Source organism: Anser brachyrhynchus, assembly GCF_964034855.1.
Source record: "Anser brachyrhynchus genome assembly, chromosome: 1".
Classification (NCBI taxonomy): domain Eukaryota; kingdom Metazoa; phylum Chordata; class Aves; order Anseriformes; family Anatidae; genus Anser; species Anser brachyrhynchus.
Window position 1 is genome coordinate 184381083 of NC_137694.1, and position 22719 is coordinate 184403801.

General features: G+C 40.3%; 1 protein-coding gene across 1 annotated transcript in view; it reads left to right on the forward strand.

Annotated features, from left to right (window-relative positions):
* FOXO1 (forkhead box O1) overlaps nt 1–21155 on the forward strand; it is a 65024-nt gene extending 43869 nt beyond the window's left edge. Inside the window, exons 2-3 of the mRNA XM_080555697.1 lie at nt 15249–16605; nt 16981–21155. Of these exons, the coding sequence (XP_080411823.1) occupies nt 15249–16592 (1344 nt within the window). The 3' untranslated portion in view covers nt 16593–16605; nt 16981–21155. The remainder of the gene's footprint in view (nt 1–15248; nt 16606–16980) is intronic.
* Nucleotides 21156–22719: the final 1564 nt, after the last annotated feature.

Genomic DNA, 22719 nt, shown 5'->3' on the forward strand with positions numbered 1-22719 from the left:
AGGTAAAAGGGCCTTGAACCTGTCTTAAACATGTTTCTGTGGTTTTTATTAGCCAACCATACAGTGCAGAAATTGCTGCAGCTGGGGGATTTGTATGTGTTAGAGACTTTTCTACAATCCTCCTTAGGAGTGACTGTACATCTCAATGCTTTGGTTGATCATGCTCATCCTTGAGTGTTTTCACATTTCAATACTTAAAGAAAATGACAAATACGTGAGACTTGTTAAAGATTTCATCCATTCTGTTTGAAATCTCACTTCATTATTTTTTTAAAGATGTAGAGCAAGGAAATTTGTATTTTTTGTTGTCAAAACTGCTCAGCTGCTGCTCCCCTTGGAAAATCAGTCAAAGGTGTTGAATGTATGTGTGGGGAGGGATGTGGGGGATGGCTGTTGTTTGAGCAAGATAACTCTAAGCTTCCTTATCAGATGTCCCAGAGAGCCTGTCTTTGAAGGAAGTAGGCAGCAGTGGAGGAGTGAAGCAGGGTTCCTTGTATAATTGATGGAGGAGGAAAAAGAAGGATTGAGCCCACATCCCTTTTACCAATTTCCATTATTTGAGCCTGACGTGTATAATGAGTTTTTAAGTGATAGCTTCTGAACTCAACTGATGCCTTGAGGATTTCATTAAAAGGCGTATATAACATGGTACTAAACCCTGTTAAAACAGTAATTGGTGCCTAGATATCATAAAGGTACTAGGTCCAGATCTTTCACTCACTGCTCCAAAGCTGAGTTTTGGAAGTACCTTTTTTACAGAGCCTTCCTTGGAAGAAATATTCTTTCTTTCACCTTCCTCTCCTTACCAGGTAAATGAGGGACATTTAGTTAAATCAGAGCAGTTGCTAACTGTAGTCTCTTTAAGACATACAAACTTGAGCTTGTAGCAAACAATGACTAGCTTCTAAATGTTAAAGCCAAGATTTGGCTCCTGTTATCTGCTCTGAATTTATTATTTTTAGCTCAGTGGGGGAGTAGCAAGTGGGGGAAGAGAAAAGGGGAGAGGAGGGGTAAGGTAGATAAATTTTACTATTATTATTAAGGCCAAGCACTGTAAAGTGGATACATTAAATATTGCTCAAGTGTAGAAGCAGATAAACTGCAAATATTTATGCTTGCTTTCAACTTCTACCAATGTTGTTTTGATGCTTCAGACACCAACTTTGTCAGACAGAGGCTCCAGTACAGTATTGCTTTATTGGTGAGGGTCCTTTGATGCAGCTTTGTCAAGCTGGCGTGATTAAATTTAATTTAACATAAAAGTAGAAGATGGTGATGCTTGATGTTAAGCCTGGCATATGTACAACTGATGGTGGGAGACAAGGAAAAGAAAAATTAGTGGGTTGATGCACATGGTCCTATCTTTAGAAAAACTGTTTTTGCCCCAGTTACTGTTGTCCAGTTGGCAATAATAATTTGGCTCAGCCCAATCTCCATTTGCTATGCTTCTGGAGCTGATAAAGCAACTTTGTTCATTTAGAGCAAGAAAATGTCCACAAACTATTCTGATTTACAGGCATGCAGATCTGCATCTTTCTTGCAACTCTTTTTGTGCTTTTATTTAGTTAAACACTTAAAATCTAGGGAAAGCATTCTGTTGCTGGCTTGCCAGAAATATTCTCCAGGTAAGTCAGTAAGTGTGTTCCAGCTCCAAAGAAGATTTTTGGATGGATGTAGTTCACTGAGATTTGCTCAAGTAGGTTGCAGATGTCTGTGCGAACAGGGGGCTATCTTGCCAAACATCTTCATTTCTAAGTGTCAGAAGTTTTTATTCTCCTAGAAAATTGGAGATCTTTCAAAGTTCATCTTAAGAGTGATCCAAAATAAGATGCTTTTAGGTAGGGTTATTCTTTCTGCCCATTAAGAACAGAAAAAAGCTGGTTATCGGAGCCTACTTGTTTAGAGGACTTTAGGTATTAAAATGTTGCTATGCCAAAATTCAAACTCTTAAATGACGAACATGTATTTTCCCCAAAGATGGCCAAAGGAAACATGCAGTGAAATAGTCATGTTTCTTTCTAACGGGGCAGAGGTGGAAATCCTGCTGCATGAGAACTGTATACTTGAAAAATAACGTTAATCTTAGCCCTATTAAAAATCCCTGATAAATTCTTGAAAAATAATTCTGAAAATTCAGCTCTGGAGCTGAGATAGTTTTGTATAGATCAGTGTGACTTTTGGAACGACATGTTTCTTTTTGGTAATCCAGAGGGCATATGCCTAGGAGTCCCAATGGGTCAGTAGCAATGTCAGGAGCAGACTGAGACCTGATGGGCAGTGGGGATGGCATGGAGTTCACAGACTTCCAAGTCTCTTTTCTAACTCTCTGCCTTAGTGTCAGGATGAACCTAGGCAAACAGTGCTGTGCCAGGGCTCTACCTCTTCCAACTGGCCTGTGCTACCTGCAAAGCTTGTGGCTGTGAGCTGACTAGAAGAGCCTTGTTATTTTTCCTATAATTTTATAAGTCAACCTCCAGCAAATACAGTTATGTTATTTTATTTTCTTTTTACACATCCTATTTCTTTCTCCTTTTTGTTTGTGTTCTGTTTTGACTGGGATGTGAACCAAACATAACTTTGTTTAAATGTTGCAAAGCTGTATAAAGTTATGGATTATCTTCTTGCTGTTAAAAGTCAGCAGTGGACAGGAAGAAAAGTTGAAAATACTGAATAGGCAGCATATTGCTGCATAGGCATTTAATGTTGTTACAGTGTGATATAAGGTAAAATATTGCTTATTTCCTCCTTGCTATTCAAAACAACCTAAAGCATGTTATGACCAGCATCTACACAATAACTGAAGAAGTAAAAACAAACATTTTAGCAGAGGAAAGCATGGCCTGCCAAATACCGTGTGTAGTTTATGACTATATGAATAATCAACAAATAAAATACTTGAAAACAGCTGACTTTCCAAGTTGAAGACTTTAATTTCTTTTTTAAAACAAAATGATAATGTGGAAACATTCCCTGTAATATCTTTAAAACTGAAAAGAATCCAAAAAAAAAAAAAGAGGGTTGCGATGTCTGCAGGAGTTTGCAGGCAGCTTAATCAATCTGTGGACATAAATCCATAGATGTGTCGATGACAAATTATTACAAAACTTCATAAACAAACTTGGCTAGATAAATAATATTAGAAAACAAGCTTTAGTAAACCTGGTTGCTTTTTTTCTGTTTCATCCTTGTTTTTAAAGAGGCTCTTATGTGATCCACAGAATAAATAACTTCCTGTCTTGATAGCTATTGCAAATGACAGCTCCTACTGCTGACATTCCTGCTATTTTTAATCTGATGTAAGTTTGTGTCCTGTGAGGGTGGATTTTTTTTTAATATATTTTTTTTTATTTTTGAGATGAGTGCCCCATTCTGACCTAGCAAATGCTCTCAGAAAAGAGCTTGTGCATCTCCAGGTCTGAGCAGGGGGCTGGGTGTTGCCTCTCTGAGCATCTGCAAGAGGAAAAACTACACTGCAGTGCTTAAGAAAAAGATGTCAAAAGGAGACAAAAACTCTGAGCAAGTCCCTTTGAAGAGTCTTAAGGTTTTCTTGCTGTAGCCCTTTGAATTGATTAGGATACTTCAGCTCGCTTGTCTCCGTTGTGGTGTCACCATAGTGCTTTAGTGCATGGCTGGGGAAAGCTAGAGGAGAGCTCCTCCACCTTCCCGTCTTCATGACAAAGCCAGGGAGGGATGAGTGGACCATGGCAGGCTTCGGTTACCCAGAAATTTGCACCAAGCCTTCCAGGAGGAGGGAGCCTAATCAGAAAGCTGATAAAAGCTTTTGAGGTTAGCAAAGGGGGATGGGAGGCTTCTCAATTTTTTTTTTTCTCTGAACTCTGATGCTTGAGTGTGGTTTTGGATGTTCCACCTGTTCAGCTCAAGCCTATGACTGATTTCCTAGCATCTCCTGTATCTCATAGGAAGACTCAGCAGTCTTTTTTTTTTTTTTTTTTTTTCAATTAGGTGAGTGCTGTGGTCTGTAAAGAGCACCAACAGGCATTTGGGAAACTCTTTTTCACTGACAAAGCTCATTTTTGCAGAACAATGTCTCACTCTGCTCTCCTAGTTTGTGTCCAGCGTGTTTTATATTGTCCTCAGTGTAATATTTTCCTTTTTTTTAAAAGTATTTTTGGGTGGCCTGATAAATGCTGATGCACCACAGCTCTTACTCTATTAGTTCCGTTCTTGTCATTAAAAGACATGCTCTCCTCTTGTCCTTTTTACTCTTCTTGTTTGGGAGAGAGGAAAGCAAGTAAATACAGAGCTGATGGTTTAAATCACTGCTGCCAGATGACATTCTATGGGAATGTGGACTTGCCAGTATGTAGATTGTAAATAGTCCTTTGATTTAATAAGGGTCTGTTAAGTACAGAGCACAGCCTACAGTAGTGAGGAAATAGGAGTGCTTCCAAAACTGGTGTGAGGGAAGAAATTTTCCTTTAGATTTCCCTCCTCTGCGTGCCCAGCTTGCTCTGAGAAACAGTGCTCTGCTTCCCATAGACTGCTGAAACCTGGGGTGTGAGTGTGTCCACAGGTAACTTGGCTCATTGTTGGTGCTGCCCGTTGTGCAAGATTGGGTGATCATGGCTTTATAACACTGACCAGATGTCATAAAAAACAGTGATGAGTGCCAGCGTTTCTTGAAACTGCAGTCTGGAGAACGTCACGGAAAGCGGTATTCAAGAGGAAGATGCTGGCATGAACATTGCAACCACCCGTCATGAGTCCTCAGAGTCCTGAGACCCCCTTGAGAGACTATAAACTGAAAACCCTTTAAGTTTAGACCACACCTCATTTGAAAAAGGGGTGGCCGCAACTGGCCAGACAGTGGAGGGGGCAATGTACACATGGAATATAGCTCAAGGTTATAATGAAATTGGGTTGATGGCTTTTTGTGGGCATTGAAGTAGTAAATCATGTTATATAAAATCTGCTGGGCTATGGGACCAAGCTTGGACTGGAAAGAGCTCTCCAGAAGAGACTGTGCTGGTGGTCTGGCATGCTTCTGCAGTGGGGAAAAATGTACCAAGACAAACTGTCTTCAAAGAAGCTGTGTAGAAACACAATACCTAGTATATGTGCTGCTTCTTGAGGACATGCAAAAAGGAGCAATTGGAAATCAGTGCTTGCCTCTTGTAACTTTAGAAAAAAGAAAAATATGAGAAATAAAACACAAAATGAATGAATATTGACTGCATATCATTTGTCTACGTATCTGGAGACGATGCAGTAGTTTAACAAGGACTTAAGTCTGATCCTGTTTCAGCTATTTTAATAAAAACATATAAATCTGTTTTTTCTACTAATATTTTGTTAACAACAAAACAATACTTTATTTTCTTTTAATGTGCAAGATGGATGCGGGGAGAATCGGTGAGAGGAAAAATAAACAGTAAAAATGGTGACTTCATACACTGGACTGTGCTCATGTACGAAAGAAACCAAAGGGAAGAGAAATATCCCTGTCTTCTTCCCTCAGTTTCTCTTGGTTACTACAGCAACATCAGCAACACTAGGTGAGGGTTGTTTTCCGAAATGGACACTGTCCCCTTACAAATGTAAGACATTCAGCATCTTTTCCACTAGGTGTGGTAAAGAACCTCTAAAGATGCACTGAAACCAAACAAAACAAATCAACTCTATTTTATTTTCCTTTTTATAGTTTTGGGGACTACACTTACATCTTGGTAGCCTATCACTGCACTTCATTTAGCCAAAATAGAGATCAAATGCACAGTGAGATGTAGTGTAAGATATTGTTCAGCCTGTAAATGGAAGGCTTTGCCCTTCTTTTTACAAGACTTGCAGTTTCCTTCAGCCAGGGATTTCCTGTGGGGCACAGCTAACCCTGCTGCAAAGGAAGCTTGCTGCTTTCATTGACTCTTTGTTTCTGAAAAACTAGTATTCAGTGACACCCATGTCCAGAGAATTCGGGTTCTTTGCTTGCTTGCTAAAGGAAAAGAAAAACTCCTTCTGTTATACTGGTACCAGTATGTGTTTTTGGCTTTTTTTTCTTTTAATCTGCACAAAGTCAACCCAACTTTTTACTTTATGGTAACTGTACATCCCTCTTGGTGTGTTGCTTCTTGAGGTAAGAAGTACAGGCAGGCTTGGTGGCTTCTCTGCCGAAAACCCCAACACTTCTCTTGTGCTTTGTGGGAGTCACAGGCGCAGAGCTGCAGGTGTGCTTGGCTCTCTCCGCAGACCCACGGCTGGAAACCGGTGGCTGCTCCTTCTGTGTCTCCTTAAGAAGAGGTCTGTGGTCAGGCAGTGGGAGTTGTCGCAGGTGAAACGAGTCCTCAAGCCTCTCCATTGCTCGTAAATTCATCAATTCGTGACAATCATTCTAACCCTCTGGGTTATAGATGGTTTTATGAAAGCAAACGCTCTTAATCCACGAAGATGAAGAGAAGATGTGTGGCTCCCTGGTGAAGCATCCAATTGAAACCAAATATTTAGGGTTAGGTCTGCTTGTGCCTTTACAAAGGCAAGTGGCAAATGACTGCTTTGGTCATTATCCAGGGCCTTTAACATGCAAAGTTTATGTGAATACTCAGGCAGAGGCTTGGATCTTTCCATTTGTTTAACTTAGCCTATTAAAGCCTTTGAAGTAATCTTTCGTAATCTCTCTCTTTTTTTTTTTTTTTTTTTTCCTGGAACTTCTCTGAATGTCCACAAAAGCCAGTGCAAAAATTGAGCCCTATTTTCGGACTATGGTTTTTCTCACCTCCGTGCTTTACACAGAGACTTTGGCCTATTTCTCACCTTTGTGCTGCTTGTTTGTGAGAACGTGTTTCTAGTGCCCCTTATAACATCAGCTGCTGGTCTAATTGGTATTGATATATATACACATTTGTGCCTCTTCATTAGAGCTAACGAATGTCAATAAAAGGCAGCTTAGATTTAAAAAGAGAAAAGAGGGAAGCTTTCTATAAACAGTGCAGCAGTCTTTGTGATGAATTGGGTGTAACCGTGGAGAGTGGCAGAGGTGAAGCAGGCTGTCTGTTAAACAGGAAGCGAGTGATTAACATTTTTTGTCCTACCGATCGTAATTATTCCCACTGGCTGAAAAAAAATAAACACCCCTCGATCTCTCTTTACGATAGTCACAGAATGAAATTTGACATTATTAGCCATTCTGGCATTGTATGGATGCGATGCTACTTTATTACTCCAAATATTTGTATTTATTTTAATAAATTTACAATTGTGATCTGTGTTTACCTTACAATAACCTGGCTGTGCTCTGCGTTCAGCAATAGCTTTTGCCTCAAACTATTGCCCTGCTGCTGTGCTTGCGTCCCCTGCATAGCTTCATTCATGGTTGCTGTAGTAGAGCCTGCAGTGAGTAATTGTAACGGGGCCGCCGGTCTGCTGCAAATCACAGCGGCCTTCCTCATGGCTTATTGCACTACAGATAATTCTAATCATTTTAATCCCTTTGATGAGTGTGCATTAGAGGCACTGAGTAGTGCTAATCTTGGCTGTGCCGTCATTCAGAGTGGCATTGGGGTATCTGCAGGTCTCCTCTATCTTACCTTTCTTGAGAAAAGTAGTAAATTCTTCAAAAGATACATTTTTTGGTACATGTAATAATATTATATGTAATAATAATACATGTAATAATAATATAAATTGGAAGGTAATAAAGGTAATAATCATATCCCTTACCTCTGATGGTTCATTAATTGAGTCGTTTGTCAGATTTTCTATTATATCACCTGGGACCGATGTCAAGGCATCCAGGTTGTGTGCCCATCCTCCTCCTCTGCTGCTTTACATTACTGACGTGATTGCAGCAGAGGCTGGTTCTGAAGGCCAAAGGTCTGAGAAAGCTTTAAGAAGGAGGCAAGGAGGCCCCAATTATCAGGGGAAACTGACTTCAAAATGTCCCTCTTCAGTGAAGCTTTGTCTTGGCTTGCTTTGTCACTAATGAAGTTAGGAAATGTTCCTTCTTCATCAGAAGCATATATGCATAAATATATGCATATACATATATTTATGTTCCATATTTGTGGAAAACAGAACTGTCTATCTATGATCAGGAAGCCTCTTTTTGTCAAACACTTGTTTTTGTCTGTCTGTTCTAACAGCAGTCTTAAAGCTTCAGTTTTGCAATGGCAGTGTTGGGATTTGTCTAGATCACAAAATACATAGTCACCCCTACTAGCTTTGCATTATTTTTTTCATCTGATATCTGTGTCTTCCCTTATTTTCTACACTTCGCAACTTTTGTTTTATCCTGATGGTTATTTGCTTTTATGTTTTTATATTACTGTGTTGCTTTCTTAATGTTGCCTTTCTTTCACCCCTTTCATCCCTAAAATTGATAGTTTTTAGACAAACCTGTTATCTGTCTTGGCTTCCCAGATGATTTTGCCAGAGATGGAGGAAGTTCCATTTGACAAACCCCTTTTAAATATCCGTCAATTTTCATATGCATTTTCGTCTGTTGTTTTGCCTAATCAGTGTCACTTAGTTTCCTTGTATTTGAAATGCTAACAAATGTTTGTATATTTGGTGTGTGCTGTGTTGGTATTGTATCATGCCTGTAGTGTGGTTATTATAGAAATAAATGTATTTATAGACCCAGAGTACAGAAGGGTGGTCATGAGAAGTTTGGGTTGGGGGTCATTTCAACTGGAGCAGTCTCCAGGTGTGTGCTAGCCTTGTATGTATGCTTCTTATTTTATGTATTACACAGTTCATGGGTTTTATACTCATCCTTTCTAAATGCTCGTGTAGAGAAAGTGGGCAGGTGTTGCCATTTTATTAGAAATGTCCAAACTGCTATTATGGAAAAGTGCTTTAAATGAGTCTGCCTAAAGTGAAGATTAATAATGTATCTGGGAGTCGTGGTTGGGAATTACTCAAATACATGTCAGTAGAGCTGCTGGTTCTGACATGTACGTATGCATAGCCAAGTCCCTTAAACATCCCTGTCTGGAGCTGTGCATGTATTTTCTGTTACTACATATTATGTTTCAGAGGAGAAAGCTCCAGTGGTTGTGAAATCCCCTCCAGTCCCTGGTGCCACGTGGGGCAATAGGATGCAACCTGGAGGATGGCCAACCCTTCTACAGCTGTGGAAAGGAAATGAAATAGGGTATAAATCTGCGGACTTAACTGCAGAAGGGGCAGGACTTAGATTAACACCAATGAAATAAGGGGCACAATATGCCTCTTCTGTCCATGTATAGTGATCATATGGTGGTAATATACAGTCTGTTACATTCTTGTACATTCACGCAGGGAACAAGGGATTGCTGAAATCTCATCAAAGGAAACAGCCTGTGAAAGTACCTCCATGTTCAGAGATGATGTTTCATGGGTGGTGCTCTGGGAAAGACTCTCGCTATTGCTACTGTCAGTAATGAAAAACCCAGAGATACAGTACGAGGTCCCCGTAGGAGGGTTGAAGTGTTTCTGCACCTTTTCCAGCTGAAACTTCTTAGCCATAGGACAGCGCAGGATAAAAATGAAGTCAAACAAAGGCACCCCCCTAAGAACAAAGGACCTAAAAAAGCATGACCTGTTTGGGAGGAAATCCTGCCTTTCCACCTTCATGCAGCTGCAGGTGGCAAATTGCCAGCCTCTTCTAAATATGACTGTTTGACCTGAGGGTAAGTGACATGCTTTCTGTCCGTGCTCTTATCAGACAACTGAGAAGGTTTCTGAGCAAGAAAAGAATGCAGCAATTGGGTGGCAAAGATAGCTATTCCATTAGCAACTGAAACCTCTGACACTGCAGCCAGATGTGTGGTCATGTTGATGAACATTGTGGTATCAGAAACCCTCTTGAGAGAGAAATATGGCGTAAGGCTTTTTTATGAACAAGTGTGCTATCATTTGACCAAACATTTTTGGGTGTCAAACACCAGCTCTGAGCCAAGCCTAAGCACGATATACAGTATCTGCGTCTGAACTTTTCATATCTCATAGTTAAGACAAAGAGGATAGCCTTACAGCAGACTGTCATGCCTAAAGATATCCTGTTACATCTGGAGTTATCAATGTGCTCCTTCCCCCTTTGCCTCCTCACCATGCCCTTGCAAACTTGGCAAGATGGTTGGCAAGCACAGCAAAGGGGTTGCAGGCATCAAAACTATTCCAAGCAGACTTGCCTATTCTGCCAGGCATGGTCTAACCTAGCCTTGAGCAGATACCATGTGGTGCCACTTGCCATGGTTAGCCCCTGCTGCTGTCTGGTTGTTAATGCTGAAGGAGCCCTGAGCATGTCCTGACAGTCCTTTGCATACTTTCCTGGGAGGTTTTTTTGTGACTTGTTGTAGAGTGGCTGAGGCTCCAGGAGGAGGGTGATTGGAACATCTGGAACTGCTGTGAAGTTCCAAGACACAGACCTTGAGAGACGGGTCTGATGTCCTCTGTGACAGCATAAGGAAATCCTGGGGTCTCCCTTTTGCTTTAGAGCTCTTTCCACAGAGGGACTCTGCTGCTTCTGCTTTCTTCTGTAAGATGTCAGTAATGTTGGTCACTGACACGTATCAGCCAACAGTGTTCATGGCATGCACCTCTCAACAGTGATAATGTTAATTGATGAGTCGATGAACTTCCATCCTACCAGTCCTCAAGCCTGACTTTCTTACCAGACATGTTCCTGTTGCAATGTTCTCCTACTCTTAATTAAAATAAATAAGCAATCTCCTGCTCCACCTCATTCCCCGCCCCCCCCCCCCCCCCCCCCCCATCATTTACAGTTATCTGAGAGGGTCATAGCAAAAGCAGTCTTGAAGTGTTATATTTACTGACAGTTTCTCTCCACATTCCAAATCTATTTCAGATTTTGTTTGGAGAGATATGAGAGTTACAGGCAGATACTGTACCCCAATCTGCATTTGCAGCCATTTCAGCCAATGGCAGTGCACACTGACTAGCAGCATGTGTAGACCATCCCCTTGAATAAGGCATAGGAAGCAGTGGACTGCTGAAATGTCTTCTGAATGAAAAATTGGTGGGCAACTGGGACAGTTGATTTTAATACAAATACTTGACCTGTGTATTGCAGATGCAGTGTTCCTCTTACCTTACTGTCTCCCACTTCGTTACGACTGCATCTGCCTCCAGAGGTCTACTCTTTCTGCCTTTGTTGATAGTTACTGATGATTATATTTTCCGAGATGCTCTGGTGTGCTTTATTGCAATACCATGAGTATCTGCAGCTTGATAGCAGATCTGTGATTGAGATACCTGTGATATGAGATTGTTCTTGTAAAAAATGCCAACTGTTGCATCCATTCCTTGCTGTCCCTTTTTGGTGGCCATCACAGCACTGTAGTTGAACAGGGAGTGAAGGAGGCTCAGTATGGACCCTCATGGGATTTTCCATCACTTCAGTCTCACAGCTCAATACTAACAGATACTGACAGATCCACACTCTAATCCTGGGGAAGTCTGCAGTGAGCCTGGACTGTTGGTGAGGTCTGCAGTAGGTTTACATAGGAGCTCTTGCTCTGCTTTCCTCTCCCATGCATGTTTCAAGGAATGCGGTGGACAAAAGATGGCCAGTGTGACTGTCTGGGCTCTCTTTAAGTAAAGGCCTACAATGTTGTCAAGTTCAATAAAGCAACTGTGTTTTCAAGTGTTTCTTTTTAGTAAGACACCAAACCAATTAAAAAAATAGATACTTCTACTTCAATTTTAAGAGGGATATGACTTTTTCAGCAGTTACTCAGGGTAACCTTAGGTTGCATGTTTTAATATAAGTACCTCTTGAGTTTAAATACAGTACTGGACATCAGCATTGCAACTGGCATCCAGGGATTAAATGTCTCAGACTTTTATTACTTTAAAATGTAAAGCAGTTTATTTGTTGTTTAGAAGAACAAGCTGGGTGTTCTTGCTACAGTGTGGTTCAGCTTCAAGAAATGTTGGAAAAGCAGATGACCGATATAAATGTGTAGATTCAAATGAATCATTTTCTTGGCCTCATTAGTTTTATTAGCTGGTATGTGCTCATTACACTACATTTAGCAAATATTGGTTTTGCATATTTTGGCTCTTAATCAGCAAGGAACGATAATCATATCCATAGCTGATAGTCATTCTGCTGAAGTATGACTGAAGTATGAAGTACGTGATGAAGTTTGAAGGCCAAACAGGAGCAGAGGCTTCCAGAGCTTCATCTCAAAGACACCAACTCAGTCTCAGGAAACACCCCACAGGTGGCAGCAGTCCTGCTGGAGTCGTAACGTGGGTCTGATAAAATTCCAGCGGGGATGCTTTCGGAATGACCTGGCACGCATTGCCAGTGCACGGAAACCTGGCGGGAGATGCAGCCGATTGCTTTCTGTATCCTTCAGGTGGGCTTTCAGAGGCTTTGCTTCAAAGTCCTGCCGAAAGCCGCGGTCTGAAGCGTCTTGCAGCGTGCTGAGGCGGCAGGGCTGCGGCTGGCGGTGCCGCTCCTCCGGCTGCCAAGATCCACTGCTGAAACTATACTTTTTTATCAGGTCATGTTTGCGTCTGGCAAAGATTTGTAGACACAACATCATTAACAGCAGTGCATATTTTCACAAGATTTACCTCTTCAACACTTTTTTCCAAGTTAGTAAATCATAGCTTCTTTAATGTCCTGCTGGCTGCGTGAAAAACAGGAATTTATGTAACAAGCTCTGGGCCGCAAACCTTTTCCTGTTAGGAAAATTTTTTTTTCATTGTTGGCAGTGTTAGGAGACAGCTCTCTTACTCAAAGAGCGACCTCAGATGTCCTCAGTACAATAATACCAGATTATGATATTTTTGATGACTAAGGAATAGCAGTAATTTCTTAAATATTTAACACTTCTTTTGCAGAGGAGAGAGAGTTGAGCACTAGCATGGGATTTTCACTGCCTGATGTTTTGCGTGTTCGATATGCTTATTTTGATAGTAAACAGTAAGCCTGAGCCAACTGGGTATGTTTACAAAATACAATAAAAAAATGAACTGGCGCAGGAGGTTTTTTAATCAACAGACGTGCAGAACAACTTTCTTGCGACATTGCTAAATCTGGAATTGTGTCAGCCTTTAATTCAGCTGTGGCCCTACAGTGAAAACAAAGGGCTGGTGGGGCTGGCTCCCAACCCTCCCTGGCCCTTTCAACCACAGCCACGGGCAGGTCCAGAGACGGATTTTGGGGCTTACCCTCCTGACACGGCGCTAACACTGCATTACTAAAACGTCAGGTGGTGGGGAAGGCGGATGCTTGCCTTGAGCCCTGCAAGGCACTGAGCATTCGCAAGCCTAAAGCTATGCAGAGGCGAGCCCCAGATGATATTTTTACAGGGCCACATGTGGTGAAAATAAAATTTCAAGGCCTTCCCTAATGCCCTGTCACTAGATAGAAGATGAGTTTTTGATTGCAGGGTTAGTATAGACTGACTGCAGTGAAGAGACACAGTCCTGTGGCAATTAGTTAATATCAGAAAGATTGGCTTCCTTTCAAAATTAAATGAGGAAATGCTGAAATCGTCACTGGTGTTGATTTAACAGGGATAATTTGTTAAAGATGGTTCTCTGGATGGGATGGAGAGGTTGGAAAGGCTTCTGAAGTTAGGCAGATGCTTTGACTCCCTGCTGTGCTGGTTGAACCACACTCTGCCATAAGGCTGCTTTCTGCCATCTTCTGCTGTCCAGGAGGGCTTCGTGACCTGTTTGGTGTGAGGCTACGCTCCTCTGGGGGTATTCTCAGGGTGCTGTTGCATATAAGGTGTTACAGTCCTGTCCAGGACTTCTTGCTGCCTTCATCTGCTGAAGGTCTCCTCTTTGACCCCAGAGTAAGCTTTCTTGTTGAGCTCTGCAGATGGTCAGGCCTGCTTTGGCCGATTGAGCTTCCACAGTCCGCAGTGTGCCATGGCCATGGCAGAGAGTTTGAGCCTCAGGTCTCTGGTTGGAGGCAAGCCCCATTAGATGACCATTTTCACCTGGCATGGCTCCTTCTTAGGGTTGTTGCTGCTTTCCTTCTGTCAGCTGGATGTATTGAGAATGAGGCAAGATGTGCATATTGGCAGTATCTTCGAGAAACTAAGTGTGCACAGGAGGACAAGTAGAATAGAGAAGGTGAAGGAAGGCCCATTTCTGGAGATGCTCCTGTCACAGGTGGCGTTCTGGGCTTGGGAAATGCAGGAGATAATGAAAAGCTTGAGTACTCCCTGGTCAGTCTTGGCACAAGATATCTTGTGCCATCAGATATTACAAGGGTCAACATTGCTTGTTAAAATGTTGATTTTGAAAGAGAAAGATGGTTTTAAGACTGAAGTTTTAAATGCAGTTTTGTCTGTGCTATTTGCATTCCTTTCTCCCTCATGATTTCTTAGGCAATTTGTGATTTTTACATACAAAAATTAGAACTTAGTCCTCAACTGATTTTCTATATTTTTTTTCTCACTTAACACAAGTGATATAAGCCTCAATAATGTTCAGTGGCAATATGTATGGACTGGCATGTTTGCAGGGTTTAGAGATGTGCATGATGAGATCCTATTATAAAGACCATACAAAAGGATCTAGCATTCCTGAACATTGCATAAAATAGTAATAAAAGAAATCTCTAAACGCAGTCAGGTTCAACTCATCAGAATGAAGCTGATAATGAGATCTTCAGTGGTCTTCTTTGTCTTCTGATATATTTTGTCTCTTATATGAGGGATCTGTAGTTCTTCCTGTATGAGGAATCAACTACTTCAGTATTTTTATTTAACTTTTTGTAATGTCAGATGTGATCTAGCCAAATGGCAGACAAATCAATTTGGCAACTCTCTGCAAGATTTAGCCACTTCTGAGTGGTGCACTGATAGAAATATTTCCATACTGGCATGTTTTACCATTTCACAATTACCCCTATGTTTTCTAGCGAAATGAGAGTATGTTTGCAAAAGCAAATAAAAACATGCCATAAAAGAAGCATCTTTTCTTCATTTGAAAGAATTAAAACTGTGCAAGCAAGGGTATTAGCATGCTGTGGAAGTCCTGTTCATTGCAGCAGATTTTCTTGTAAGGGGAGTTGATGTGAAAGACTTTCCTGAAATGTATGTAATGTTCAGCATGTTAAGTATCTCCTTTTGTACAGATGAATATATAACTGGGGACCACGGTTAGGAATATGGCATTCGGAAATGTAGCTGAATGAAAGGATTCAGTTCTGAAATAATTTTTTTTGAAGTGCCTCTTACACACGTAACATTATAAGAGGCCTCTCTTTCAACGCCCTCAGAAATGCATCCTGTGCTCTTACACCTTATTTTGTTTTTCAGAATTCAATCCGTCACAACTTGTCTCTGCATAGCAAGTTCATCAGAGTGCAGAATGAGGGAACAGGGAAGAGTTCCTGGTGGATGCTCAATCCTGAAGGAGGAAAGAGTGGCAAGTCTCCGAGGAGGCGAGCGGCATCCATGGATAACAACAGCAAGTTTGCAAAAAGCAGAGGCAGAGCTGCCAAGAAAAAAGCATCCCTTCAGTCTGGTCAAGAGGGAAATGGTGACAGCCCTGGATCGCAGTTCTCGAAGTGGCCTGCAAGCCCCAGCTCGCACAGCAACGATGACTTTGATAACTGGAGTACATTTCGACCTAGAACTAGCTCTAACGCTAGTACAATTAGTGGAAGACTTTCTCCTATTTTGCCAGAGCAAGATGATCTTGGAGACGGGGATGTGCACTCCATGGTATACCCATCATCAGCCACCAAAATGACTTCTACTTTACCCAGCCTTTCAGAGATGAGTAATTCAGAGAACATGGAAAATCTTTTGGATAACCTAAATCTTTTGTCACCTAATACGTCAATGACTGTGTCAACCCAGTCTTCATCTGCTACCCTGATGCAGCAAACACCAGGTTACTCATTTGCATCCTCGACCACAAGTATAGGTTCACCAAATCCAGACTACAGGAAATTTACGTATGCTCAAGCTAGCATGAACTCTTTGCCCCAAATTCCTATGCAGACTCTTCAAGACAGTAAATCAAGCTATGGATCGATGAGCCAATATAACTGTCCTGCAGGACTTCTGAAGGAGTTACTGACTTCTGATTCTCCTCCGCACAACGATATCTTGGCATCAGTAGACACTGGTGTTTCCCAGGCTGGTGGCAGGGCGCTGGGCCAAGGTGTGCTGATGGTCACTAACTCGGTGATGCCAGCTTATGGCAGTCAGCCACCCCACAACAAAATGATGAACCCTAACGCCCGCCCTCACCAAGGACATAACCAGCCAACACCTGCAGTTAATGGTCGTGCCTTGTCACACACAGTGAACCCCATGTCACATACTTCAGGTCTAAATCGCTTGTCGACAGTGAAGACTTCTTTACAAGTGCCTATGAGTCATCCAATGCAGATGAATGCTATGAACCCATATGCCCCTGTTAACAGTTGCAACGGCTATGGAAGGGTGGGAATCGTTTCCCTCCACCAGGAGAAGCTTCCCAGTGACTTAGATGACATGTTAATTGAACGGTTGGACTGTGACATGGAGTCAATTATTCGTAATGACCTTATGGATGGAGAAACGTTAGATTTTAACTTTGACAGTGTATTGCCTAACCAAAGTTTTCAGCACAGCGTAAAGACAACCACACACAGTTGGGTGTCAGGCTAGGATGTAGTAGGAGGTAAGCTGTGCTTTTTATAATAAATCTGAAAAAGAGCTTAAAGGGAAAAGAGATGTCAAATGCTTAAAATCTGGGTGATCGCCCATGTTGGCATGTGAAATGCCTCTGTTATAGTCAGTGATTTTCCAGTCCTTTATGAGTTTGTAAAGCAGGTTTGCACTGGTGCATTAGGAGTGCCATGTACTGACTTCTGTACTTCCAGTAATCTTTTGCCATTAATATTTTAAACAAAAAAACTTTCTGGTAACTAACAATTAATGAAAACAATTTTTCCCCATTTAAGTTATTTTAAAGCTAGTTTGCGCATATTTTAATAGAATTAATCTTTTGGTGTGAATGTTAATTTGCTGTTGTTGTTGTTGTTCTTTCTCCTAGGCTACGGTTAAATTCTCCAGACTTGTCTGACAGCAGGAACTGAGAAAAGCAGTACAAAGATGTCCTTCACCTTCCTTTTTAATTTTCTTGACAGAGCTGTGCGCATGCACTAGCTTTTTTTTGTGTCTTTTTTTTTTTTCTCTTTTTCTTCCTTTCGTCAGAGTTGGCAGCAGACAGAGTATTTTCCTGTACAGGATGTTTGCCCAAGGTTTGCAGGTTATGTGCTGCTGTAGATAAGAACTGTGCCATTGGAAATTTCATTACTCTGAAGTGCCAAATTCACTACACCATATAATCACAGCAAAGACTCTTACTTACATCATGTTGTGCTTTCGGTTTTGTACAGTATGATCTGTAGAAGAATTGTTTTTTAAGACTATCTGTTTTGGTCCAAGAAAAGTTTATAAACTTTTGTAAGAATACTGTGATGATCTCATGCCCTAAGTAAGTTTAACCTTCATTGATGTTACCTGTGTTCTGATGAATTGAGATAACTGTGGACTTGCCTTGCAGCAGTATGAACTGCTTTATTTTACTTAAAATTGCCACACATTTCATATGGGAACAGAACAGCCTGTTAATATGATCCTAATAAACTCACTGACTATTCACAACAAACAGTAGGTTAAATGCCATTTGATAAGTTACCTGTATTCATGTAAATTTATGCAAGAATATATCTGGATTTCATTGTCAGACTAATGACTTTGTTGTTGGATTTAAGATAATTTTTGGAATACTTTCCAAGCTATTTTTCTTATAATTAAAATCTACTTTTGTTACATAGGCAACTTAAAAAAAATAATTCTGAGATCGGGCAGCATTCATAACCTCTTCATTTTGTACAGTATTTTAACTGGATTAAGTACATGTTTTTATAAATTTCCCTAGCACTTGGGAGTGCTAATAAAGGAAAAGCTTAATAAGTATCTTGAATACAAAACATTTCTGTCCCTTTTTTGTTGTGTGATGTATAAATATAGACAACTTTATGTTTAGGAAATATTTAATCAGTTTTATATATGCATTTTTAGAAATGTCATCTGCTTCTACTATCATTTTAACTCTGACTACCACAAAGTGTTAAGTATTCATTGTTAGGTGCTTGTACAATGCTTCTCATTTATATTTATTTCATGGAGGTCTCATAATGTTTGTACACTCAAGAGCAGGACCATTTCGAGAAAATTCATAATTTTAGTAAAATTAATGACAAAATTGCCATTTTTATTAATTAGCACTAGTTCTAGTGTCGGTGTTTCTTTTGACAAGTGGTATGTTTAAGGCAGCAGAAGTACTGCTTTTGAATGGAAGTCTAAAATTTGTGTTGCCCCCTGTTCCAGGAGAAAAAAATATTATTTTTAATTTTTTGAGTAAGAAAGAAAAAGTAGGTCGAAAATACAAGAACTTTAGAGAGAGCATTAATGGTAGAGGCCTTGTTCCTGTGGAAACACTTGCCCTTGTTTGAGTAGGCACATTGACCAGAGCATTTTCAGGGTTGCATCTTGGATAAGTGATTTCTGACTTTTTTGCGATTAAATGATGCAGTTTTCAAGGATGTGTGGAGTATGGGCCTCACCTGTCTTTCCATTGTTTGGTACATGTCATTTGTGTTAGAGAAATCTTTGGAGCTGATGGGATGAACATTAACAGTTTTTGTGCTAGGGCTGGCTGTTGTGAAGCAGGGGAATAAAATCTTTTCACTGATTTTTGTTTTATCTATGTACCCCACAACTGGAAAATGTTCTAACTTAAACTCTTCTTTCCTGTACTGATGGAGTATGGTGGAGAAAGAAATGGGATGTGCCAAGAAAATGAAGTTTAGCAACAAGCCATATATTTAATGATCCTGTTATGACTTTCCTAAAACTCTTCAATATATCTATTGATGTGCTAGCATTTAGCTCCCTGTTGGGCTTAAATCACTACTAATTACAGCTGGTCTGAATTTTTAGATATCTTATTACAGTTGTCAGCAATTCCAGAGGCTGATGTTAGGCTGTCTTGTGATATAGGATCTCCCCCAGTGTGGCAGAGGTCTTTGAACTCCTCTTGAGCAAAAGAAATGTTCGTAGTGCTGAAGCCTTAATGAAGCAGCCTGCTTTTACAGCAAATCTCTCTAATAGCATCTCCGCCGTCAACTTTGTAGTCTCTGAGACTCGATGGTAAATCCTGGCAATGGAACAAACAGAGGGCTCACATGTAGGTTTCTGAAGACCATTCTTTCTGCTACATGTGCAAAAATGTTTGCTCCCACATGGGCACTGATACACATAGGCCAATGTAGTCACAAAATTCACGTTTGTGTGCCAAGAAAGCAGCACCTAATGCTAATACTCCATGGGGTTGCAGCTGAACATGCTACATTTAACAATATACCTCCTGTTTATTATTTACTGCTACTGTATAAATTCCTGCATACAGATATTTTCTTTGTTTCCTTTTATAACTATGAAAAATATAAATGTAGCCGTTCCTAAGTTACAACAGTCTGTAGGAAGCTCCTTTTAATTACTGACAGAAAACAGTTGTAGATAATCAGAGGTTTTGGGTTGTGTGGTCAAATTTATTTTCTTTTGTGTGGTGCCATTCTAATATTTTGCAATTGTAATTCTGAAATACTGTGAAGTCTGATGAAGGGCATATTGTCTGCCTTGAAAACAAACATTATGTGACCTCTAGTAATAAATCCTTTTCCAGTAAAAGTACCAAGTTTCTGGAGTAACTTAGTTTGTCAGAATTGTTGTAAATGATTGGTTTGTGAATTGTGCGGATGATCTTACCTATGCAGCCTTGTTTTTGACTTTTCTCTGGTTTGTACTGTTATTAAAAGTTTATTGTATTATAGAGCTGTTCAGATATTTTAAATATAAAGATGTATTGTTTCCATAATATAGCTATATGATATATGTTTAGGTAGTAGATGCATTAATTGGAAAGCTCTGCTTTGATAAACTGACAATTTGCCTACACTTATAAGCAAAATTCATATTGCTTATTATTGGCTTAAGTCAACAGAGCATCCCTAAGAAGAGAAGATAAAATTGGACCAATTATAAAACAGTATAAAATTTGCACTTGTTAAACCACTGGATGTATGTTAGTACTTTTTTTATTTTTTTACTGATTTGAAATTCCTATTTTCATTATGAAATTGCTAGGATCCTTAATTTATGACTGATTTTAAATAAGGTATTCTCATTGTTATTTTTTTTTTGGTAATCATAATGTAAAATGCAGCATGGTTTATGCAAACAAAAAGCAAATTACTTGGCATTAAAACTGGCCTCCTTTTTGAGGGTGTTCCACAAACCAGCAATATCGTGAAAGATTGGCATGTACATACTGCTAGCTCTACTTGCGAGTGGTGTGACAGCTCTTCAACGCTTCACTGCTCTGACTTAGTCACATTGCAGAATTAAAATTCAGACGTGGATATTTTCAGAAAAGTGCCTGATGTACTTTTACAGACACATGAGAACAATCCCTGACAGTTTGTTGTATAAAGCCATAAATGTATATAAATTATGTTTAAAAGGTTTTGTGTCCTTTCTTGTATACGGAGAATGAGATTTGTACCGGGATTCTACTTGTGATTAGTAATCCTTCTGCTCAGCTGTTGTTGTAATCACTTTCCTTACCACGTAATCTTTTTAATGATGATGATCCCATTTGGACAATCCTGATGGCATTAGCAATTTTATACGGAAAAATACCTCATGGTACCAAGTCTTGTGTCTGGCAAGATGATACCATATTAACAAGCAAACACTAACTGCAGAATAGTTAAACAAAATTTCCATTACTTGGTATAAAGGAATTTGTCTTGGAATTACTTCTGGAATTGGAAGTGTAGCAGGTACAGGAACCTCATAGGGCTGCGTTACAAGTGTTTTATCACAACATAGAGTGCTAAAAGTAACTTGTTTACAAGTCGTTGAGACTAAACGCAAGAAGAATCCATGCCTGACTCTTAGAGCTCATGAGAGATTTTGTGTAGAGGCACTTTGTTACTGGACGCCGCGTTATACAGCCTCAGACCTTGTTGCCAGTGCTTCAACAAGCCTAGTTCAGAGAAAATTACAAAAAAAAAAAAAAAAAAAGTCCTGAAATCCTTTCAGAATGGGTATTTGTAAGTATAAGCTCTTAATAAAATTGCTATGACATGAGATGGTAATTAGTGTATCAGAATGTTATGTAATACATTGTTAAAGAAAAAATAAGGGGGGGGGACACGACACTAACATCCATCAAACCACAGAAAAGAATTAGTCTTTTAGTCCAAATTACATGTTAGATCCTAATGCTACTAAATGTGGGAGGGAGCCGTCTCTGGAGAGACATTTTTCTCTTCCCTCTGCTCATATTAAAGTTTGACGCTTCACAAAGGCCTCTTAGCCCTCTTTTCCCTCCTTTTCACCTCTTGCCTTCCCCTGCCCCTCCTTCCTTCCCAAATTACGTACTTTCCCTAGAAGTAAGAGTTTCTTTGCCGAGCATTTGCTCTATGTAGGCCAACCTGCACGCTGCTGCTCCTTTTGCAGCCGTGTTTTACGCTGCAGGAGTGCTGATGTGAGCAGAGAGAGCAAGAACGTCTAATTTTTTATTTTTTTTTTAATTTAGATTGTGTTTCAAAACAGAGCTGGAAGAAAGGAGGAGAGGCTGCCAAAACAGACAGCCAATAACACCCACGCCACAATAGTCTTGTGAGGCCCAGATCCCAGCTTGCCTGCAGGTGGGGAGGGAGAGGGGTGGTGGAGAGCAGGCTTCTAATGAATTGCTGGCAAAAATGCCAGTTTGATCTTAAAGTGAGCAGAGGTAGAACTAAAAAGGGTGAAAGAATGCAAGAGTATCATTGCACATAAAACCAGAAAGACCTTAAGATATTTTAAAAGTAATTTTTCCTTGTATTTTACATCTTCATTTTAGCTCTGCCTCTTTTTCTTTGGTATACATTTTGGAGGGTTTTTTGCATGTTGGGGAAAAACAAGAAGCTGAGGGTACCTTCACTGGCATTTTGAAAAGCCTCACTTCTGGAATGGGAGGGTAGTTAAGATCCAAAGATACTCCGTCTGCGTGTTTGTGAAGCCGTTGTTGGAAAGGATGTGCATCTAATTGGTACATGAGTAGTTACTGCTGTGGGGAGAGATAGTCAAAGCTTGTCTCTTGGGAAGGGACCGGTGAGCAATTTATGCCAATCTGGCAAAGAGGGATTTGAATTTGCTGATCAAGCATAGAAACCTCAAAGCATCCTTGTGCTCTGAGTCAGTCCTGCATCAATGTAATAAACATGTTTTTGTGCAGAAACATCAGCTATTATGTCATGTCAATTGATAATCCAATTAAAAGTACAAATAGCTGTAGATGTTGCAGCCAGTTATTGTTCAGCTGGTGTGTGAAGATGGGTTTTGTGAAGATCCTGAGAAGGAAAAACTTGCACCAAGCAGTGCCTGTGGTCATGACCACTGGTGGAATTGCATGCAAATCCCTGTTCATTACCTGCTGATGTTTTTGCCTGGGGTAATGTTCTGGCATGTGCCAGAATGACAGCTAAAATGAGGAGGCAGTGGCAGCGCCCCATCCTATTTTATTTTATGTTTTTCTGCTTGCTGTTGGACCCTGGGGCACTCAGAAATTTTGCATGTGTTGTTTTGCGAGTAAACTTCTTGTGTGGGTGTTTATCACTGAGATGGTGGGAAAAGGGATGAGGGCTTTGTGCAGTGCATCTGGAGGAAGCTTCTG